Raw genomic sequence first — 23,580 nt, forward strand, 5'->3', positions numbered from 1 at the left:
CTGTGACAGAGGCAGCATTTGGACTGGAGAACAGCTTGGATAGCAGGTACTGAGTCTGCAGCACAGAGGATGAGAGGAGTTATTGGGCAGCTACACCACAACACAAAACATGCAATGGGATCGCACTGCAGCACTTCATTTTGATGATAACTCATCATCCCTAAACATAAGAGAGGAAGTCAGACCGACTAGAGAGTGCACCTGGAAGCACAGCAAACCTTCAGGATCTCTGGTTTTCCCCCCAACTCTCTCCCCAGAGAACACTGACCCACACTGATGTCACCTTAACCAGAGCCGAGTGTTTAATTGAGTGCAGGGAGTGACAGTGGCACAGTGGCTGTGCTGGGAGAGTGATTCCCACACCACGGAATCTTCAGAACAGAAGTAAAGAAGTGAAGGCAGATCCATCTTACAGAGTACAGTGAAAAACAAATTATGCATCTGGGGGGCAGCATTGGAAATAATGATGCCTCCTAAGGACTTGCAAATACCCAGGCCTGAGGCGTCTCAACATGACTGAGATGAGAGATTTGTCAGCACAACTGACTCCCCAGCATCAGTACTGAACATCAGGCAATGGAGCTAAGGTTTGTTTTTTATATATCTAAATATCTATAGATATATATTTATGTATCTATAGATCTAGATATATATAAAGCACCTGTCACCATATTGATAAACATTCTTTGGAACCTCTCTGAGGGCAAGAGGTAAGAACAGGAGTCAGCCTGTTGGCACCTCAGCACTTCTGTTTCTGATCAATTTTAAAAATTAACAACCAAAAAAGAAGCCACAAGACTGCTGCCAGCCTGCCTGGCTGGTGTTTAATACTGCAACTCCATCAGGGTTGGAGGGAGACCTATTGTCAATGGCAACAGTTTGCACTGTGACTTCTCCAGCTGTGCTGCAGGGCAGTGCAGGAGTCACAGCAGGGCAGTGGGACACAAAGGCTCAGACCTGTTACCAGTCAAAATGTGTCAGCAGCAGGAAGCTCCCATGAGGAGAGAGTGAGCTAACTGTGCACAAAGCTCTCTCTCTCTCTCTTTCTCTCTCTCTGTGCTTAAGGCTGAGTCAGGGACCCTTTGAACTCTTCCCAGACCACCAGACAGAAATATGTGTCAGTTATAAATACATCATGTCAGTTGGGGGGGTGTGGGGTGTGGTTGGGAGAATTTAGAATGGGTGCAGGGAGGAGAGAAAGGAAAAAGACATCTTACATTTCCAGCACTGGAAAGAACAGTTTTGACCTCACGCAATAAGTCACTGGACCTTTTCAATAGTCTTATCTGGCTTATGCCCCATCATCTTTAACACATCAGAGGGAATGTTGGCTGGCCAAGGGTTAAACAATCCCACACAGTGGAGAGCAAATCTGCAGTCTGCTGAGAAGATCCCAGCCACATCACTGATGATCTCAGAGTCCAGCTTGAAGGAAGGAAGCAGCATCTCGGCCTCACACATCGCTCAGGGCCTGCAGAGAGCCAAAGACAAACTGTCAGGATGGAGCTGCCTCAGCTCTGCCAGGCTGCAGCAGAAATATGAATCACTCTGCAATACACTTATGGTATTTGCCTTCATGCCTATGACACTCTAAGGAGTTCTTTTTTCTGGAACCTGCAGTGGGGAGATGATGGAATCATGTGAAAATAAAGACCATCCTTCAAAAAGCAAGAGTGAGCTACACTGGAGCATCCCTTCTTTGCCCTCTGGTTTGCACTAGAAATCACAAGCACATTTTATCTAAGACTTTTGGAGCTTTCCAGTGGGAAACACCAGCTCTGCAGGCTCTTGGACCTGGCTTTGGCAGGTGAAGCAGGAGGGATCTGTCATCAAGGCATGGGACATCAGCCCAAAGAACAGCTCCTAAATGAACTCTAGTCTTCCCTGACTGACTCATACTCTGCTCTCTCATACAAAACGTTGTCCTGCTCTGACTTGCCCACAAAAGTCTTTGGGACTGCAGGAAATCCTCAGTCCTATCTACTCCCACTCCTACTTCATCCTTGAGGGAGGTGTTGTGGCACGGCCTGGCTTACCTTCCGTGCAAACTCTGGCAGAATGAATGCTGCTCGGTGAATTTCAGAGTTGTAGTATTTCAGACTCCTCTCCTCTACTTGCTGCTGCGAGAGCTGCTGCACGGGCTCCCGGAAATTTGTGTTCTGCAAAAAACAAAGTCAGGTAGCTCTGATTATGTGGGTAACGAGCCAAAGGCTGTGTGACAGGCACTCTGATCCATGGCAGAGAACTGAGATGACTCACAGGAGAACAAATAACTTTCTGTTCTAGTATGAGGTCAAAGGTTCTGCGCAGCCCCAGTTCCAAGGGCTGGGGTTTATGCTCTGTAACTCCTGTGAGCAGCACTCATGCACAGATGTCAGTGCATGAGGTCAGACTGCATGAGCCATGTGCCAGATGAAGCTGTGAGAGTGCCTGAGCATCCAAGAAACAAGGCTTTGCTCTTCGAAGGAGAAACCATGTTTGTGTTAAGTTTGGCACGGTGCATGCTGCCAGCATCCCAGATTAATCATGTACAGTGCAGCAGTGCTGCCACCCCAAACCCATCTGACAGCCACATTGAAGCAGACTGGGGAAAGAGTAAACTTGAGTGGTCTGACAGAGTTGCCAGCCCACATCCTAACACCCACTCTCACTTGGAGGCCTCTGTGAGCAGATTACCAGTCCCAGGCTGATTCTTAGCAGGTGCCCACTTTGTAACAGTCAGCATCAATAAACCAAAGCCTTAACACGCCCTGGAAACTGGGAATGACTTCCAAATTTGTTGTACTAGACAGAAAATGATTATAATTTCTAAAGCAATTGGTCCATTCTGCACTTCAGTCAGCACTGAGCAGGCTGCACTGCAGCTCTGGGGCTCTGGGCTGGCAGAGCCAGGCCCCATCAAGAACCTTGAGACCCCACAGCTGGGAGAGTCCAGTGCCACAGCTCAAGTTCTGCAAGGAACAGCCTCAGGCAGACTTCTAGGGAATGGAGAAGGACACCTGAGGTGCCTGAAACTCACAGGGTTCTTGCTGCAGAGCATGAAGCCAATCTGCCCGCTGGGATACGTGGGGATGGTGCAATAGGCGTATTCCACAACCGGGAACAGAGACTTGCAGAACTGACGCATCTCCTTAATGAGATCCAGGTGCAGCCACTGGCACTCTCCTGCAGGGAGAAAAGGAAGTCAGGATGCAAGGTGAGAGCTGCCCCTTTTCCCTGCACAGAACTGTGCCAGGTTAGCAGTGGTTCCAAGTCTCAACCTGTACAGCTCATGTGGTTTCAAAGACAAGACCCTTATGCCAGTTTTGCTAAGCCCAGTCCAATAATTAATGAGCTGACAGAGACAAACCCACTGCTTTACCTGGGAGGTGACTTGTTTCACTCCCTGCATCACATCTCCCCAGGAAGAATCCCCTCTGTGCCTCCCCCTTGGTATGTAAAGGTCTGTGGCATCAGCCTCTGCCCAGGGACAGCATCCTCACCTTGGCAGCAGAGAATCCCATCTTCTCGCAGAGCTGTCTTCATCAGCTGGTAATAAGATTCTTTGAACAAACTTTCTGCAGGACCTGGGACAAAGGTGAATAAAGAAAAGTTTTGAGCCTAGGTTAACCCCAGCCTGCACCTAGCAGGGGCAAAACAGTCAGAATTTTAGCTTGGCTAAATAGCAAGCCCAGGTCCTACATTAAACCAAGTCTTAGCAGCTGCCTCTTGCTTCACAGAGCATTTTTTAAGCAGAACTCCTGCTCCAAACTGCCTTTTAGAGATGCCTCTCTCTGTGTTGACTAGAGCAAGACTGAAGATGACTCAGACTCGTTGATGGGTTGCTAAAATGAGGTGCCATATCTACATTTGGTCCCTCTCTACCTCAGTTTCCCCCTTTAGGAATCCAGCAGCCTGACCACAGCTGTCTTTGGGGTAGGGGCTGCAGCAGCAGTGTGTGAGCCACATGTGCAAAGCTGCCCTTGCCAGCTGTATCTCCCATGGGATTGCTGGACTCAGGGAACAACTCTGCCAGAAGAAATAGTTGCTGGAGCTGAATTTTGAGGAGAGAAATGTAAAAGGCTGGCTTGAAGGCCTGCTAATACAATTTCATGGTTTCCATCCTTCCCCTACTAAAAGAACCAAGTCAGCAAGAGTCTTTTCACTCGAAAGGATCCTGAGCAGGCTGGCATAACTTCCAAGAGGTAGGCAGAAGAAAAAAAATGAAGGAGGGATGTGGAAAGCAGTGGCTAGAATTCTTACCCATGGGGTCAGACGAATCCGTGATAATCACATCAAAGGCTTCTTGATTTTGTTTCATGAACTCAAAACCATCTCCCACATGCAAGGTCAGCTTAGCACTGGAATAGCCCACTGCCATCCCTGGGAGGTATTTTTTAGATACCTGGATCACATCCTGCAACACAGAGAGCACAAGTGGGTCAGAGGCTTACAAGAAGCTGCTTCTCAGACTACTGTGCAGTTGTGACTGGAAGAACAGCACCATGAGTCATTTCCTTCCTTCAGCTCAAGTCTGACTCGCCAGTGAAATCCACAAGAGCTGCCAGCATCTTCAGCCAGCAAGCAACTCTCAGCCTTTTCCTACAGCCTTGGGGTTTGGTGACATTCTTGGTCTGTCCATGCCAAACTCAACAAAAACCTGGAGCTCCAAGAGCTCCCTGAGGAACCGAGCAAATATGATTACAGCTCAGACTGCTCTGTGCTCCTTTTCCCTACAGAACATCGCTTGCATAGGTGATCTCTGCTAAATCTATTTATTTTTCTTCCTAAGTAAAACCATGCCAGCAGGTTTCTGAATGCAAGATGAGAAATATCCCCATCTCTGCACTATAGCCATTATATCAATCTCTTTATAAAATAAAGTTTTCTCTCTAAAATTGTTAGACAGTCACTGCCCTGGGCCCAGCAATTGTACTGAGCACTACCAGCTTCTCACAGCTGGCAAAAACAAAAAAATATGCTGGTGTCAGGCAGTGCTTGTTAAAACCAGGGATGTTTGCCTACTTAGCTGGCAGGCAGAGCACACAATCTCATTTAGCAATGTTTCCTGTCCTTAACAGAGCAAAACTTTCTCAGAAAGTAAAATATCAGGCTGAGTAAAGTAGAGTAAAATAAAACTGGCTGAGAGGGAGACTGGGAAAAGAGTAAATTCAGTGGTCTGACAGAGTTGCCAGCCCACATCCTAACACCCACTCTCACTTGGAGGCCTCTGAGCAGATTACCAGTGCCAGGCTGATTCTTAGCAGGTGCCCACTTTGTAACAGTCAGCATCAATAACCCAAAGCCTTAACACACCCTGGAAACTGGGAGTGACTTCCTCCCTTCCAAGTTTGTTGTACTACACAAAAAATTATTATAATTTCTAAAGCGAATGGCCCATTTATCACAGAAGCAAATCCCTGCTGCTTATTTCCTGATTTTGGTTACAAGAGACTGCTCAACAAAAGCAACCATCCTCCTCGGCAAGGAGAACTGTGCTCGGCAGCGAGGGAGAGGAAAAAGCAGCACCTCCAAAAAGCCAGGGCGCTCCTCCAGATCCCGTGCTTGGCCCAAGTCTGCCTGGAAGGGCCTCAATCGTACGCGTGTGAAAGAAATCACATGGAAGAGGCAGCCAGCTGCCACGTAGATGACTTGTAAGGCAAAGAGGTGGCGCTGTCATTGTCACGCCAGCAGAACCAGCAGCCCGGTGCTGACGAGAGCCAGCAGGTGAAAGCGCAGCTCCGGTGGATGCTGAGAAAGCCGGGCTGGTTTTGCTGGGCAGCCCGGCCGGCCCCAGGCCCGAGCTCCCGGGGCTCCTGCCCGCAGCACAACGCACCTCATCGATCTCGCACTGCACCACGGACTCCACGGTCGGGTGTTTGACCACCTCCCGCAGCACGCCCCCGTCGCCGCCGCCGATGATCAGCACCTGGCAGAGGAGAGGGCACAGCACGGGGCTGTCAGCGGGCTCGGCTCGGTGGAACTTTGGCTGCGCGGCCAAAGGAGAGCGGCGTGAGAGCGCAGCGGGGCCCGCGCTGCCCCGAGCCCGGGGAGGAACCGCGGGGCCCGCGAGTGGCCCCCGACAGGCCCCGGCAGCCCTGCAGGGCCCGGGGTGGCTCCGCAGATCCCGGCTGGGGGGGACCCCGGGGTGCGGGCCGGGCACGACTCACCTTGCGGGGGTCGGGGTGGCTGCAGAGGGGCAGGTTGGCGATCATTTCCTGGTAGGAGAACTCGTCCCGCTCCGTGCACTGGATCACCCCGTCCAGGACCAGGACGTTGCCGTACGTGGTGCTGGGCAGAGCGGGGAAGCGGGGTTGGAGCCGGCCCGGGGCCGCGCTCCCCCGCGCCCCCTCTCCGCTCCGCCAGGCCCCACCGCATGGCGCTGCCCGGCCCCGCCGCCCACCCGCCGCCCCGGGCCGCCCTCCCGCACCTGCGGAAGACGAGGATCTCCTGGTAGCGGGAGCGCTGGTGGTGCAGGAGCTCCTCCACCTGCAGCGACATGGCCTGGCCGGGCCACAGGCGGCACGTCTCGCGGAACCAGCCCTCGCGGATCAGCGCCGCCGCGCCGCGCTCCATCCCGCAGCGGAGCGGAGCGGCCGCTCCCGGGCCACCTGCGCTCGGCTCCCGCCGCCGCCTGACCCCGCCGGAGCCGCGCGCAGGGCCCCGCGCCGCCATTGGCCCGGGCCCGCCGTGACGGCCGAGCCACGTGGGGCCGCGGCGGGCGGGGCCGAGCGGGGCCGAGCGGGGCCGAGCGGGGCCGAGCGGGGCCGAGCGGGGCCGCCCCCGCCGCCACAGGGAAAGGGCGCGCCCGGCCCCGGGCACCGAGCGCTCCCGGCCCCGGGCACCGAGCGCTCCCGGCCCCGGGCACCGAGCGCTCCCCGCCCCGGGCACCGAGCGCTCCCCGCCCCGGGCACCGAGCGCTCCCCGCCCCGCACCGCCCGCACAACCGCGGCCCTCGCGAAGAGTCCGGGCTGCGTGTGAGGAGAGGGGATCGCGTGTTGGATTCCGCGAGGGCGATTGGGGAGAGCTGAGGCAGTTGGGCCTGTTCGGCCTCGAGAAGAGACGGGTGAGAGGGCTCCTCGTTAAGGTGTGTAAATACCCAAAGGGAAAATGCCAAGGAGAGGGAACCGGGCTCTGCATAGGGGTGCCAAGCACTGGCACACAAGGCAACGGGCAGAAACTGAGGCACGGGGAGTCCCAGCTGAACCTTAGGAAGAATTCTCCTGTGTGGGTGACCGAGGTCAGGGATGGATTGCCCAGAGAGGGTGTGGAGCCCTTTTCACTGGACATAATCCAGACCCATCTGGGCACAATCCTGTGCCGCGTGCTCTGAGCCTGTTTGAGCAGGGAGATGACTTGCTGTGGCCCTCCCAACTCCAGCCTCCTATGATTGTGTGGATATCACAAAATCAGATTCAGTTCCAGTGCTGGTGGGCCCAGGTGAGGCTCAGCAGCCCTACAGAATGTGATGTGACTTTTGGAGAAATGCACCAAGCTTTTACCAAGAGCAGTTCTCCAGCCAGGTTACACAAAGACCTCCAGCAACTGCACAACAGTAAAACAACCTCACAGTCAGGAAATGCAGTGCTACAACTTCCAACCAAGTGAATAAAGCATGTATGTAGTTGCTAGTCACTTAAATTAAAGACATTTTAAAAACTTTTTCAACTCATAAATAGAAAACATAAGTCCAAAATTAGGATCAACCTTGAAATGTCACTTTTTTTTTGGAATTTGAAGCAGAGGATTTAAACCACAGAGATTTTAATCAGGGCTAACAGGGCTTTTGCTAACACTTGTTCTTCAAGTTAAATAAATAACAAGAACTGGTAAAGCTGACAAGGAAGGAACAGGCAGCCCCTGCAAATGCACTTGGAGACAGCTGCTATTTAACTGCCTCTTTACCAAAACATTCTCCAATATCCAGCCCTGCAAGCAGATTCTGTGAGAAGAGACTCTGTTCTACCATTACAGCGCTGCTTAGTCTGCATTGTGCACACCAAGATACCCAAGGAGAAAAATCCCTTCTCAGTTTCTTCCACTCCCTATTTTCCAGAAACAGGGAAAAAGATTGAAAACAAACTAAATCTCCTCATAGTCTTTGTAAAATAAAGCCCTGTTAAAATGTCGTGTTCCATACTTCTCCAGAGCAATATTACCAGCTGTCAGGGGTCTGCATTAGAATAAACTCTGTCACTGACCCATCAAATACTGATTATACTGTTCCTGCTACTCTTTGTACAAAGACTGAAACATTGTGGGTATTTAAAACTTGGACATGTCAATTTGGCTGTAGAGATTCAGCTGCAGCACAGAATCCTCTGCCTTTCCCCACCACAACACTGCCACTCTGTGCTTTTCCCTTCTGCTCTTTCACTCTGAAACCATTGGTCTCCTACACATTTTTTTTTCCCCTTAAAATACAATCTTTCAATTAAAATACACAAATACTGAGAAGTAAACTTGCTCTTTTCCTGTATTACCTTGTGTTCTAAGAGATGAGCTGTGCAGTTCAATTTGTAAGCAAGGTCTATCATGAAAGACACTTCTCTGAACTGCTGGGGTTTGAGTCATATCTGCTGCATCTCTATTATTTCTGTGCTACCTTTAGAGATGCCAAGAGATTCCTCCCATGCTCCAATGAAATGCTGCTTCTGCACTTCAGGCAGCTCCAGGAAGTGACAAGTTCAGCCTGATTGTGTTTGAGGACACTGGATAAACTTTGAAAATTATAAACAAAGCAACAATGTGAGTATAATTAGAAAGAAAAAAAAGCAATGTCAATATAACAAAAGTGACATCAATTAAGATGCTTTTCCTTAGCACTGGAAAGGGATTTTTTAGATATCTGGATCCCTGGGAGGAATTTTTTAGATATCTGGATCACATCTTGAAACACAGAGAACACAAGTGGGTCAGAGGGTTTCTTTTCCTTTTGGAAAAAAGGAATTTTAATGGTTTTAAAAACTTTCCTGTACAAAAACTGATCAATAACTGGCACTTGCTTTCCCGTGGTGGTAACACTTCTAACAATTGTTTCATTCAGCAGCAACTCCCACAGGTCCTGTAACAAAGATTATCTCTTTGGCCAGTGATGCGTGGAACCCCTGCAAAAGAGTCAAACAAACACTTTAACTCTTGCTCTAAATTCACTCAAGATTGAAAAATGACCATGTTACAATGATTCTATCAAGAGAGGGGACTGAGACAGCACCCTTCTCCCTCCAATGCTGCCCTTAGGTACTGTTGCTCTTTTATGACTAAGTAACACTCAATAATCAAATCCCCTAAGCTGAACACTAAGTATCTATTCAGAACAGGAAGGTTCATACAGTCACTCCTCCCAAGCTAGGCAGATGTTCTCCCCACTTCCACCTATCTCTGATCAAAGAAAGCAACTCCCACACCCTTTAACACAAACTTTTATCTCAGCATTTCAAACCTTCCACCCAGACTTGTCTTTGATTGCATTAATCCTAAATTGTTGGGGTTTTTTTTTCCCCCTTTAAACTGATGTCAGGGTGTGATGCAACCTCTTGCATTAAACACATGCTAAAGCTCCCACAGCATGGGAGGATAATAGTTAAGCTCTGCCCATGGCTCTGGGGCAGGGGTGTGCAAACACTCCAGCTGGATGAGAACAGGATAAAACCACACCTTTCAGCTTTCCCTGCCAGGTAGGACATGCTCCGGTTCCCAGACTGTTGAAGTTTGTTACCTCCAGCAAATTTCTGCAAAAACAAACAAACAAATAAATAAAACAGCACCACAGTGAGGTTTATCCCAAGTATATTGAATGAGATTCACGTGCTGCCAGATCTTTCCAATCTCACAGAAATCTGCTCATTGACTTCCCTGGTCACAGAGTTCTCTAAGTATGCACAAAACAGGCACAAAACATTGTGTCTGTTCATCAATGGTTTGATTGTTTATGAGTTTTTTCTTCTTTTCAATCTCAATAAGCAATAAGTTAAGTAATAAATCTTTGAGCTGAGACTGTTCCTAATACCAGCACTTGGAGAGGTACATGAGCAACACACAAACCTGACATGCTCTGCAACCTCTGGAATGCCTGTGATTTTTGAGAATTTAATTTGGTACTGGAATTTGTGGTAGTTTGCTGTGATCCAAATGTCATGCTTGTGATGTATAGAGGCAAAAGTGTGAGCAATGTATGAATAGATGGGAAACAACAAGAGAGTCTGAGGGACTCCCAAGAAAACTCCTCCTGAATGGGAAAAAAAATAATAATACAAAGCATGAATTTGTGATTGGAAGCTGCATCTCAGCAGCTGTTAGGGAACGTTCTGGAGATGCAGAAAATATCATGTGCCCTCCCAGAGAGCCCTTGGCTGGGTACATACAGTCACCCACATCTCTGTTCCTCCTTTTGTGACAGGTCCATACCTTGCCTGTGTAAGCTTGCTTGGCAGGATCAAACTGTGGTGACTGTTTTGATTTGCTGCTTCCTAGAGAAAGGAGAGAATCTGTCACTAAAATTTTCTATAAAGAGCAATGCATTTCACAGTGTTCCCCTGATGATATGGAGGTTTCACTAGTCTCCCACACAGTAAAATCCAGAACAATCTTTTAAGGGTAGGAGATGTTTTTGAATAGGTGCATCTTTACAAAGGAATCAAATCTCCTTTGCCTCTCAGTTCCTGGCTCAAATTAAACAGATAAAAGAAACAAAATCCAAATCCACAACTCACTTGCCCAATTGTTCCAGGATTTTGTTTCCAAACCAGAAAAAGGACACTAAAATGTACATTCCTCAAGTCAGTTCTTGAAGTATTTCCTCATTATAAGGTAATCCCGTTGTACCAGTCTGTACTGCATAGGCACCCACACTCACCCAGCCTTCTCAAGGCTCAGCTGGTAACATTTCCCACAGCATGCAGCACTCCAGCAAGGGATCAGATCTTACCTGCAAACACTTTCAAGTTGGAATTGCTGTAATCAAAGGGGGTAAACTGCCTCGCTGCTTCCAGCTCCTCCGGTTTCTGGGGGGTTTTTTGTCGCTTCTTTTCTTGTGCTGGCAACTCTGCTCCTGTTTCTGCTCCCATTTCACTTCTGTCTCTCTCCCTCTTCCTATTTGCTTGTTCCTCCTATGAAAGCAACCCAAAGAACAGAAAAAAGGATAAGAAAGGAGAACAAAACATCTCATTGGGCAAATTAACTGCCCAATGGAGCCAGGCCCCAGTGACTGCTCTTGCCTTTGGCAATAATAGCATGGGGAGAAAGCTCAGTGCTCTTCCTGGGGTCTAAACTGCAATATGTTTTTTTCTCCTCACAGTAGGGACTTTGATGGAAAGCCAAACTGTCATTTCACAGGGAAGCTGAGATCTGCTGTGGCCCCATTGGCATATTTGGGGGAACCTATGCAAAACAACTCAGGAAGTTTAAAGGAAGTGAGGAGGAGAAATGCATCAGTGGGAAACATTCCCTGCTGAACACACGGAGGGATGTGATGTGCACAGCACAATTAACAGGAGCCTGTTGTTACATCCAGGGCAGCAGCACAGAAAGACTACAATCAGAACACTGTCATTCAGGTATTTCAGTTACAGGGCTCAGAGTTTCATTCTGAGCTATGTTGTAACAATCAAGATGAGCAATGGTTGGAAGGAGGAATTCTATGACATACCATGGCTTGCTGACGAACAGATACAACATTCTGTGCTGGCTTTTTATGCAACTTCTGTGTCTGGACATGGGCAGCTATGGAGACAAACAAACATTACTGTAAAGAGCAGGAGTAAGTTAGCCAGGGGCTTAGAAAAAGCAATCCAAGCAGCTTGTATCAAGTCTCCAACTAAACAGAGTACAAATGTTAACAAATTCATCAGGAAATCCATCATCTGGATGTTTTTCCCAAGGAAGCTTGGGAAAAACATTCAGGCAGACACACCAAGGAAGGGAAGAATGGCTCTACCTGACTGCTGGGCTGCTTTTGTATTGGTTTCATTCTTGGACTTCTTTTGTACTGGTGCCTGACTCATCAGCTTCCATCGATTGCTGATCTGCAATGAAAAAGTGTTATTGCAAACACTTTCTTTAAAGTTTTGTATCAAGAAGTTGTTTATAAACTTGTTAACACATGCTGATCTTTATTAAGAGTACAAAAGATCAAATTTGACTGTAAAAGAGATTAATATCTGCTGTATGTGAAGTAAAACTAAATGCTTTAAAATTTCAAAGCTACAAACAAGCCTTGAAAATAAATGCAGATACTTCAGTAGAGTCTTCAGCTTTGACAGACAGGGACTATAGAGCAGAATGTCTCCAATCCCTGGTTCTTCAAAGGATATGAATGTCACAGAAACATGTTCAATTTCTCAAGAAGTATCCAAGGAAAAAATAATAAATCTACATTGCTGAGGCTCCTGATGGAAAATAAACTAATTATTTGTTTCTCTTGTACTACTTGGCAGGAAATTTTAGCACCAGTCTTACTTCATAAATTTTTGATGATGGGTCAAACTTTGCAGATTGTGAGACATAGGCAGAATTCTCCTCTGGAGGCAGAAACTGTAGAAAGGAAAAAAAAAAATTTGCTTTTAGCAGCATGTGACATTTAGCTCATTGCTAGAATGCTACTTGTTGTAAATCAGTGAGTTAATCTGGAAAAATATTCTACAGATTTCCACCTTGTGGGAAAAAAGAAGACACCACAGCTACTGCTAAGAGAAATACTAAAGAAAAAAACAACTAAAAACCCCTCCCCACAAAACCAAAACGCCCCCAACAGACCAACCTTCAAATGCACACCAGAAAAAATGTTATTTTCTAGTAATTTACTAGAATTCTATTGTTATTCTGATTCATGACAAGTATAAGTCAGCTCACTAATCCCTAGCCATAAAGGACAGATGAAAAACCTAAAACTAAAAAAATTTAGTGAATGGTCTGTTTACTATGTAGAAAGACTTATATCCAAGAGGTATTCAAATGTGTTTTGAAAACAAGTCCACACATGTCTGTGCAAGAAGGACAATCCCTTGATTCCAGTCAGAGAGCAGCAGCTGATGCTCTGTTAAACCCTTCTGATATGCCTGGAAAACTAGCTCAGAGCACCCTGTGCACTGGGTAATTTGAGTGCCACTATTGGGAGCTTTTACCATTTTAAATGGATTTTCAAAGGATTCCATTATTAGCTGAGCTTTCCGCTGTGCAGTGGTTAAAGTCCTCTTATTTCCTTCGTTTTCATCACATTCCTTAAAAAAAAGGAAAAAAAAGGAAGAAATATTAACACAAATATTCTTTTGCTTTGGTTACTGTTGTTTTATCCCATGTTGATTCTCACTCTGAAATCCCACTGACAGCAGTGACCCTACATAATTATGGAATGGAATTAATGGAATTAACCTTGCTGGCCTCCTAACCCAGTTGTCTTGGTTAGGCCATATGCCTATCAAAATTCAGTACCATTGCCATGCATTCCTATCTTGACTCTTTCAACACTTGCACACAGTTTTATCAGATATAGTTAAACTATTTTAAATGATAAAATTGATCAGTTTTATCAGATTATTAAGTCTGTTTTCTAGTAGTTCAATACTGACACTGTCACAAACATATTGCTTACACTGAATATGCTGACAGTGCTAATAGCAATAAGACAGGCTGACTCAGACTCTGGCTGAGTATCTTGAATATCCACTGTCCTCTCACTCTCTGAAAAGAGACAAACATCTTCCAAAACTGGTGCAGGGTCTGCATGAAAAGGAGACAAAATTTTTATTAGAGTCTTGTGTATTTTACTGCTCTTTTGTGTCATGAGGTTTCCCTGAAAGTTTTTTCAGGACTGCTTATTTCCCTCATGTGAAAACTCCATCGCTGCATTATTAGCACAGCTTTTAGGATAACTCTAAATTACCCAAGGCAGAGTTATTCTGAAAATTATCCATAGGAATCCGTGAACTGTCATGTGGTCCAAAGAGGGCATTCTCCAGTTTCTGCAGAGAGATTCAAATTATAAACCCCATTAGTACACTATGAATCTATTATTTTTACATACTGCAGAGACACTTTAATGAAAATCCCAAAAAAAGGATAAAATTCAGAGATGAAATACTCTTAGTGCAGCTCATGTGTCAGAGCACATTACATCTGGCATCAAAAGGCTACCTGTGCAAACAGCCACGAGCTTTATTTCATACACATGATGAGAGAGAACAGCCTCAGAAACTCATCTGAAACAACTTCTTACAGTTCAGTCAATATATTCCAACATACATGAAACTGTCCAGCAGCCAGAGTGTTTGCTGATGAAACTTTAAGTGCTGCTTTATGGTGGTTTGTGAAATACCAGCTTACAGCTGGTAATATTAAGAGTCTGGCACAGAAAGGTACCATTAAGCTAAAGCAGAGACTTGTAAAACGGAGAGAAGCAATTTACTTGCAGGTAGAATTTTGATACATTTGTTTCCAAGTTTAAGGCTGAAGACACTAAGTAAAAATATAATGCAAGCAGTACCTCGGGGTTGGGTAGAGCTGCTCTCTTCTTGACTGCTGAAATAGCTTCTGACTAGAATAGGAGAGACAGGTAAGTCACTTAAAAGCCCCATTTCTTCTAGGCTGGCCACCTTATCAATGTTTTCAACACGTTGATTACAAGCTAGCAGGTTAATAAAATTACTTTCTTCTTCTCCTGCACTGTTTTCACTTGGCTATACATTTAAACACCACACACAGAAAGGGCATGTTCTTGTTCATGGATTTTTTTTTCACCAAAGGATGAAAGCTGTATTAATATCAACATGCTGATGATATATTTTAACTAATGAACTTCTTACATCTAGGTTGTTTGGGTTTTTTTTGCCTCACCATAGCTGTAGAACATTTCTGATTCCATTTACATGGCCAGCAAATTCCACAAGGTGCAGTTTTTTCCTCACACAGGCAAATGTGATGTACAGTATAAGACAAACTGCATTCTGTTCAAGCAGTGTCTGTTCATTTACAGCTCTGGTTTTCCAGGAAACTACACAGCAGCCAGGCAAGAAGCTGCAACAAATCTTTCTGCTCTACTACAGAAAGCAAACTTCAGCATAGACATCATCACAGGTCACCATTCAGCTCCAGGCCTGGCTCAGGGAATGCCAGTGATCAGTCCCCTGTGTGGTACAAGCTACTCTTACCTTGACAAGAGGCATCTCCCGGGCCTGCTGAATGAGCAGGTGCAATTCATGAATCTGCTGGCGAACAAGTGGTGGGACAGGGTTACAGCAAGCAATGATACCCTGGGTTTCTCTAAAAAGAGAGGAGGAAAAGTCAGCGTGCTGTATTTATGGCTGGTATGTTGGGCATTTGCATTCGAAGGATGTGCAACTGGATATAACCCCTATGCTGACTGTGACAGAAAAAGACAAGTCAGATTAATCTCTGTGATGAAATTCTGCACCAGGTTTGTGCAGATGAGAAGAAGCCATCAAGTCAGCTCTCCTCTCACTTAACTTTTCTGTGGTCTGTCCTCATCATCATTTCATTCAGTATTCACCTACGAAAGCTGAGCCCAGCAGCAGACCTGCCTTTAAAGGTGTATTTTTATTATTCTCAAGTATGGATGTTAGGTGATGAGTGACAAATGTTTGAGGAAGATATTGTATAAATTGAGTGTTTTGAGGGATCTGTCCCTTGCCCTCCCCACTCCTTTAGAAACTGCAATAAAAATCCAAGTAAGTTTTGGGGGCATTCACCCCTCTCTTGCTCTGTAAATGTGAAGGAACCTCAGAGGGAATGTGTGACACAGAGTAATGCAAAGGAATATGGTTTATTAGTGCCATACAATCCTAGTAATGTATCCCAGAAGTCTGGAGCCTTCTGAAGGAGTACTGCTATTAATTTCTCTTCCAAACTGAACAACTATAAAGAAAAGCAGTTTGTACTGACAGCTGGAAGGAAGGGACCAACTGCAGAAGGAATTACACACTTGGAAGTGACTTGCTGGATATTAACATCAAGACTCCTTCAGTGTGAACAAAACTTACTTGGGCAGCTCCTCTGCAATCTTCAACAGCATATGATTTGGTAGCACGTATCTACAACACAAAGAGGTGGAATGAATGTAACAGAACATTAAAAACAATTAACAACACCTTCAAAGTACACAACTCTGCCCCAATTACCAACTCTGAGATGATGAATTAGTCACAAAGAAAAGAAACATCACAGAACTTCTGTGTAACAAGCAGCCTGATGTAGTACAGTAATTTCCACAGGTAAAAGTAGTCCCATCTCAGGGATGGAAGGGGCACAATTCAAGAGATTTACTGAAGTATTAAGCCAGGGTTCACTTCCTACCCTGTGCTCTCGTCCTCTTGACGTGCTATCTTGTCTCTCCATGCAAACAGCAGCCTAAATGCTGCCAGCTGCTGGGTATCAAGATGTTTTTTCTGCCTTCTGTAGAGATCAAGGTAGGATTCATCTGTAAAGAGGGGCTTGATGTATTTCTGGACAGGAAAAAAAGAAGCACTCGTGAGCTTTCTATTTTGCCTCTCTCAGACATAGAATCTCACATGCACATCTGGGGACTGAATACACTCTGGTATAATGTGTCTTTGAGATTTTTATCCTTAATTATTGGAAGGAGTCTATTCCTGAAAAACTTCTAATCCATTGTTAGGGGAAATCCACCTTCATCAAATCCAGGAGCAGCTTTGCTACATCACACAAAGCCTACTTTCACAGACAGTTTTCCACAGGCACAGTATAGTTGTCTCCGAATGCAACTCTAGTGAGACTTTGAACTTCTAGGAACATCCAGCAGAACCAGAAATGTAACTTCTCTCTTAGAAGAGACACACCTGAATGCATTGTGAGGCCAAAGGAATACTTGCATTCAAAAAGAGCAAAAAGGCATCTGAATCCAAGCTAAGGCTAGTGAAAGTGACTGCACATGACTGAATCAGAGTTTATACGGATGTTTTCACACACACAAAAAGGAAAAGACATAGAACAGGCAAATAGGGCCATCTCTCCTAATCCTATACTCTAATGCAGGTAATCAAACCAGGTGAAGCTTTACCTTCAGGCAGATGTCCCTGCTGCGCTGCCACACAACCTGCAGCTGTGTGGGCTGCTCCTTCCCTCTCTCCCACAGCAACTCCCTCATTTTATCATAGATGTAAAGCAAGTAGTGAGTGTCATCACGGGCATAGCGGATCATTTCTTCAGGCAGAGGGCTAGAAAAAGAGCCACAATTACACCAACACATTTCAGCTGTCCTGCCAAACAGTCACTTGTCTCTTAAAAGGCATATTAGGGCAAAATGCATATGGGACATCCCCAGAAGCAACATGGAAATTCTGTTTTCTTACTGAAAATTGGTTAGGCAACAGCAGTAAAATGCTGTGCACTCTCCAGTTGAGATTCTTGTTTGTGTGCTGGGGAGCAGACTGCTGTGCAGAAGTCACATGGCAGAACTGCTTGCTAGGTATTTGTCATAGCTCTCTTCTCTCTGCAGAGCCTACAAAAGTAGACTCAAGATCTCTGTGGTGTGCAGGGTACAGCTGCATAGCCAAGATCACTGCTCCAACACCATCTGCTCTACCTTGCACAGGTGATTAAATGTTTCTGTGGAGGCACTAGAGGAGCAAATACTGTCTCCAGAACACTGCAGTGATTAAGGGCTGTTCCTAAGAAGTGGGCTTCTAGACTTTCATTACTTCATCTTTGCAGATCTTTCCAAAAACAACTCATTTTCTAAAACCATGGGAAAATGTAACACTCAGAAACTTTGGGCACAGCCAGGTAAATGCTGTGCTCATTCACTTGGAGACTAACCTATAACTATGGGTCCTGCAAGCAGAAGCTCTAGCAATGCAAACAAGGAGAAGTGCTACCTTGGAGCTCCAGCCCATTTAGGGGTCAGTTTTTACCGTATCCTCCAGTCAGCCAGCTGGTACTTCTTGTCAGCATCTACACTGCAATACAGCTTTAGCAAGTGGTCCAAAGAATGTCTGCCAAGGTTGAGGAGACGAGCAGCTTGGTGAGTATCAAACACATTCACCAAGTACAGACCAAAGTCTCTCTGCAGCCATTCCACATCTGAATCAGCACCATGAAGGACCTTGAAAAGCATAAAAATTTGTGAATTATATGAAGAACATTTCTACTCCAGGCTGGTAGTGCTGTGCTTTCATACTTGTGTGTCTAGGACCAGATTTCTTTTCTCTGTTTTTTACTGTTAAGTACAGAACTACTAAATAAGTGTGTCTGGCAAGCAATTCACCACTAACATCAAGGAAACAGTCTCCTGAACAAATTATAGTGAAAGCAGAATCAAGCCACCAAGACAGAGCACACAGTGTAATTTTAACTATAAGAAAGCTTAAACTAAAACAACAATAAAAACTTAAAAAAAAAATCTGGTGAATTTGTTGCTGACCTTCACAATTGCAGGGTCTGTGAAGGTCTCATTGAGGATGCTCATGTCACTGCGGAGTTCCAGGGTGTCAATGATGAAGTCTTCTGTTCGGGTGGAAATCTGCATCAGACATGTCAAGCCAAGGAAGGTCCTGTAGGAGTGGTGCTGAAAAAGGGAAGAGAGATGAAAGATAGGATTAATTACAGAAATAATACTATAAAACAAACAGCATTCCAAATGAGGGAAGAAAGAGCAACAAGGATTTCTTTGAGAAAAAAAAAGACAATTGGAAGAGCAAACTTTCTCTTTGCAGTCACTAAGATGACATAAAAAAATAAAATAGGATTAATTGAAAGAAGATCAAATTTACTAAGAAGTGCACAGCCAGCCCTGCCACTGGAAAACTTCAAATACTGACACAGTTTAATTCAACCTTATAGATAATATCTAACAGATCAGGGGTCAGGAATGGTCTTTTCATGTCAGGGAGTACAACAACCAGAAGACCACCCTCCCTCCCAGAAGAATATAATGGTATCCTAGCTTCTAAAAGTACATCTGTAACTTTTAAATAGAAAAGGCAATTTGATTACCTCTAAGTCCAAGGCAAATTCTTTACAAGTCATCAGCTTTTCATTTAGTTCTACCAACTCATCCAGTGTGGTGATAAAATGACAGGGTGTTTCCTCAATGGGCCTGTACATCTGGCAGAGCAAATGAATTAGGCATGGTATGTTCACTGTCAATTCCCAATCCCAACTCCACCCTCAAACCTGAAATTTGTCAAGTATGGCTGTAAATGTACTGCATCTGTAGTTTAAAATTAAAGTAGGCACCAACCTGGAGTTCAGGTTTCTTGAGAACTCCATCTGGTGGAGAAAAATGCTCCAGTTCATACTGGTAAGGGTGAGCAAACCTGTGGAAATTAGGAAGAGACAAGCATAGACTAAATTCCAGTCTTCTTTATGAAAACAGAGCACAGAGGCTTTGACAGCTATGGTAGTTTCCCTTGTTCTGTCTCTTTTTAAGCAGAGGTTTAACATAACTGCAGAGATCTAAAGCAAATCACACACAACGTAGTGTGGACACAAACACATGCAGAACTGTTAAACATGATGAGCATCAGCACAGTCTGACCACACAGGTTCACCCAGGGGACTCCAAGCACCTTGCTGGCAGGTTAGTTTCTTACATGTCTTGCTCAGTTTTCTGGGTCCTCTGCTGATGTATGAAGTCTGCCAAAGCAGCTGGCACATCCAAGTCCTCAGGGCGCTCCTTTCTCTGCCGTCCACTTTTTGTAAGGGCTGAACAACCAATATGGAATAACTGGACTGGGTCCCCCACGTAACATGTTCTCAGCCTACTACTATCTCCCTCTCCACCCACCACAAGAGTTTATGAAGTATCAAAAATCTTAACAATTTAGTGCTTTTGATGTCATTTTGTATCTCGAATAACAACTTGGTTAGTTACTTGTCTGTTTTTAGGCAAGACACAAGGTGGTTTTACTCAAAAGCTTGGATGGAAATTGAAAAATCTTCAGAAAAAAAAAATTCAATCATTCCTGGTTACTGAAAGTAACTGTTACTGAAAGCATCAGTGCAGAACACAGATGAACTGGCAGCAGCAGAATGTGTTACCGACACAGGGTGTTACCAGCAGCCTTGATAAAGCACCAAAACCAGAGGCAGGTCTCCCCACACACCTACTGCAGCTCACTCATCTGAAAGAACATCTGTAAAGCCAGCTAGACTAGTCAAGAGTTCTCATGCAACAGTGATTCTCATGTATGTTCAAGGTGGTAAAAAGCAGCAGCAGATTATCTGCTTGGAACAGATTATTTGCTGTACATCAGCAAGAAGATGTTGTTTGCTGACCTACTCTGACATCACACATATGGAAACAATAGTGTCACCACGATCATTACAGCCAAATGTTCAACATCTCCTGCTATTTGTTTTCACAGTCAGTGATTTCTCCTCTAGACTGTGAGGACAGGTTTGTGTCAAATACTTGCAACAAATTACCCCCCCCAAAAAAATAAACCCCTTACCTTCAGGCAAAGGCTTCAAAGCATTTGGTTTGACAAAAAGTTTAGGTACAAAGGGAGTGTTGGAATTGTCAATCTTTTCACGAAACTTAAGCTGTGGTCGAGAAATATTTTTGGCATGAAGTAGTCGGAATGTTTCAGACTGAGTTCTCTTGTGGAATTCTCCTGCCTATTCAAAAAAAGAAAACCAGAGGTAAAACCAACATGACTTATCAGATAACCAGAGTTTCTTTTACTCAGTCTGATCCAGCATGCAGAGGAAGAGTTATACACTGCACTTAAAACTAAGTAACATTTTTTTGGTGAGGAATGAAAGTACTGGCACTCAAGATCCTGAATTCATAAGCACAGGAAAGGCTGCTGAGCATGTGAAACTGAAATGGCAATTGAAAGCACAGAGATTTCAGAATCAAGTTTGAATTAACAGAGAAAAGGAAAAAAGAAAGAGGTACTCAGAATGTGTGAAAGAACATGAGAGAACATTTAACTACTCAACTCCACTGGAGAACTGGCAGTGCAATGGCTGGGAGAACAGCTGAGCTAACACAGCCAAACTGAGCATGGGGGCCTCACCTTACGGTTCCAGCTGGAAACGATCATCTGTGGGGGCTGTAACCCAGCTGGCATAACTGGCTGCTTGTTTCTATTCACTCCTGCTGCTTCATCCAATAAAATGCTCTAAAATCCAGAAAAACAATGTGAAACACTTGTTAAATCACCACACTCAGACACTCTAGTCAGACTGAGTAAAGAAAGTCATGTAGGTAGGTACCTCCATAGCCATCTCCCCCATTCTGTGCAACACAAGACAGACAAACATGGGAGGAGGATGTTGAACATCAGGGATGGGTTTCTTCAGAGAAGCACTCTAAAATGTACAGACATGTTCTCAGGCTGTGAGGATTTTATGTTAAATTGTATTTAGTTTCCTCACACATGCCAATATTATCTTCTCTCCCCTTTGGCCCACCTACCTCAGCTGTTGGGATGTCTAGCCTAGCATTTGGAAGGGTTTTTAAAATAAAAAGGGAATACATAAGATTGAGTAAATAGTAACTAATTGTGACAGCACTACCACTAAAGTTCTTGCAACAAAAAAGAAAACTTGTGACAACTGAACACTTCATAAGAACCACATCCAGCAATAATTTGCTTACCACTCTTTCAAGAATGACATCATTGGAGTCCACCAGCATATCAAATTTATCTTCCAGCCCCGTCACTTTGCTGGAATCTTTCATGAGGCTCCGGCAGCCATGGTACTGCATCACCTGGCTCATGCTTGCAAGAGAACAGCACAGCTGTCAGCAATATGAAAGCAGGCAATCTAAACACTAAAACATCCAGTTCTCTTTGACTTTCTGCACTTCAAAGGGTGAAAATAAACCAAATTATAGATAACACCACATGTGCAGTAAATAGAAAAAGCACCTACACAGTATTAAGTGTTAGAATTAGTTTCTCACAAACATGACTTTTAAAATGGACAGCCTAATGTGTGCAGTATCAGGTGCTCCTCTGTGCACAGCCCTTCACGGGCAGTCATTATGAAAGGCCCTCTTTAACCTTGTCACTTCAGCTGCCCAGTGCTAGAGAAGCAGCTAAAAATCAGATGTATGAAATAAACCTTTTTATCTATGGCAAGTTTGGAGTTGCCAAAGAAGGGGGATACCTTCTGGTAGCCCAGGGATGCAAAAGGGTCCTTACCAGTGGAGCAGGCGGTCTCCCTGCGTGCTGCAGTATGCACGGAACCCAGGGAAGCTGCAGTAGAAATCATACTCATCACCAGGCTGGGGAAGCCCATTAGATGCTTTTGTTGCTGCCACCACTGTGCCGAGAGCATACTGTGCAAGAACACCGTTATCAGCATTTTGTTTCTGTTTACTCAGGATACTCTTTGATAGAAACACACTTTGCCTGGCTGGTTGGAAGTGCATGGTTCTGATGTGTGGTATTGTGGGGCTTTGCACCAGGAGTAATTTCACGTAGTTCATTTAGACAGCTTTAAATGATAAAAGTCTGAAAACTAGTGATCAGGCACTGGAGGCACTGAGGAGGCTCCCCAGGGAATGGGCACGGCCCCAAGGCTGCCACAGCTCCAAGAGCATTAGGACAATGCTCTCAGGCACAAGGTGGGATCGTACGGGTGTCTGAGCAGGGCCAGGAACTGGACTCGACGATCCTTGTGGGAGCCTTCCAACTCAGGATATTCTACAATTCTAAATCAGCAGGAACTCAGATAATTACTTTATTCCTTTAACAAAACACCCCAATTCTCTGCAACGCTTCCTATTTGGCAGCCATTCCCTCTCTGGAAGCAGCATCGTGCACAGGTAAAACACACGGGAGCTAACGCTGCGATTTATAACGCTAGGGGCAATTCCCATCGCGCCGGGCCCTCACGAGGATCCCGATTCCGTGGCATTTCCAGGAATCGGTGGTTAACAGGGCCCGACACAGGCCGGTAACAGGCCCCGATACACCTCTCTGGCCCCCACACCCGCCGGCCCGGCCCATAGCCCCCTTCTCGCATTGGGGGACACCCTATGGGTGTCACCCGCTCAGGCTGGGGTCCCCAGGCGGCCCCCGCGGGACAGAACTACAGCTCCCGGCATGGCCCGAGCGCACACGGCACGCCGGGAGCGGTAGTGCCTACCCCGCTCCCCCTGCCCCTCTCGGACCGCACCTTGACGAAGGCGTCGGGGTTGTCGAACCCGGGCAGGGTCGACATCGTGCTGCTTCCCTCAGTGCCCGCGGGCATCCAGGAGGCGCCCGCCCGCACCGGCGGGCTCTCCTCACGGGCAGCAGCCGCCATGTTGATGCGCGGCGCTGTCGCGAGAATCCGGCGCTGTCGCGAGAACGCAGCACGGGTGGCGGGAAGGGGGGAGAGGAGAGCAGCGGGGCCGCAGGCGCCCCCAGCGGCAGGACGGGGCAGGACAAGCCCTTGTGAGGGAGTGGGGCCCCGAGGGCCATCATCCCCCGAGGGCCATTCCCCCGGCTGGGCTTTTGTGAGGCAGACTCGGCCTTTTTCCCCCCACAAACAACGGTGGGACCCATAGAATCACAGGAGATCCCGAGTGGGATCATCGAGTCCGGCTCTTGGCCCTGCACAGGACACCCCAACAATCCCACCTTGTACCTGAGAGTGTTGTCCAAATGCTCCTGGAGCTCTGGCAGCCTT

The 23,580-nt window shown here is 46.0% G+C and overlaps 2 protein-coding genes and 1 long non-coding RNA gene across 3 annotated transcripts; 1 reads left to right on the plus strand and 2 right to left on the minus strand.

The window, feature by feature from the left end:
• Positions 1-279: 279 nt before the first annotated feature.
• On the minus strand, positions 280-6,672 carry SRM (spermidine synthase). Its single transcript, XM_086860223.1, has 8 exons — positions 6,410-6,672; positions 6,150-6,270; positions 5,816-5,908; positions 4,243-4,396; positions 3,483-3,566; positions 3,020-3,165; positions 2,037-2,159; positions 280-1,471 (listed from the first exon to the last, which is right to left on the minus strand). Exons 1-8 carry the CDS (start codon positions 6,652-6,654, stop codon positions 1,454-1,456), a joined length of 984 nt encoding a protein of 327 aa, XP_086716349.1. The 5' UTR covers positions 6,655-6,672; the 3' UTR covers positions 280-1,453.
• Positions 6,673-6,955: 283 nt separating this feature from the next.
• Positions 6,956-8,801, plus strand: LOC111938582 (uncharacterized). Its single transcript, XR_002869023.2, has 2 exons — positions 6,956-7,066; positions 8,591-8,801. It is a non-coding gene; the product is annotated as an uncharacterized LOC111938582 (long non-coding RNA).
• A 101-nt stretch (positions 8,802-8,902) lies between these two features.
• Positions 8,903-23,338, minus strand: EXOSC10 (exosome component 10). Its single transcript, XM_023940352.2, has 25 exons — positions 23,086-23,338; positions 22,107-22,243; positions 21,557-21,680; positions 20,973-21,077; positions 20,403-20,568; positions 19,542-19,653; positions 19,190-19,265; positions 18,943-19,053; positions 18,371-18,514; positions 17,862-18,052; positions 17,009-17,165; positions 16,285-16,433; positions 15,972-16,022; positions 15,123-15,234; positions 14,459-14,509; positions 13,859-13,937; positions 13,568-13,695; positions 13,101-13,196; positions 12,436-12,510; positions 11,915-12,002; positions 11,627-11,700; positions 10,907-11,087; positions 10,387-10,448; positions 9,637-9,710; positions 8,903-9,086 (listed from the first exon to the last, which is right to left on the minus strand). The coding sequence occupies exons 1-25, from the start codon at positions 23,212-23,214 to the stop codon at positions 9,056-9,058; spliced, it is 2,703 nt and encodes a 900-aa protein (XP_023796120.2). The 5' UTR covers positions 23,215-23,338; the 3' UTR covers positions 8,903-9,055.
• Positions 23,339-23,580: the final 242 nt, after the last annotated feature.

The sequence above is a fragment of the Cyanistes caeruleus genome, chromosome 22, assembly GCF_971803275.1.
Source record: "Cyanistes caeruleus chromosome 22, bCyaCae1.hap1.1, whole genome shotgun sequence".
Lineage (NCBI taxonomy): Eukaryota > Metazoa > Chordata > Aves > Passeriformes > Paridae > Cyanistes > Cyanistes caeruleus.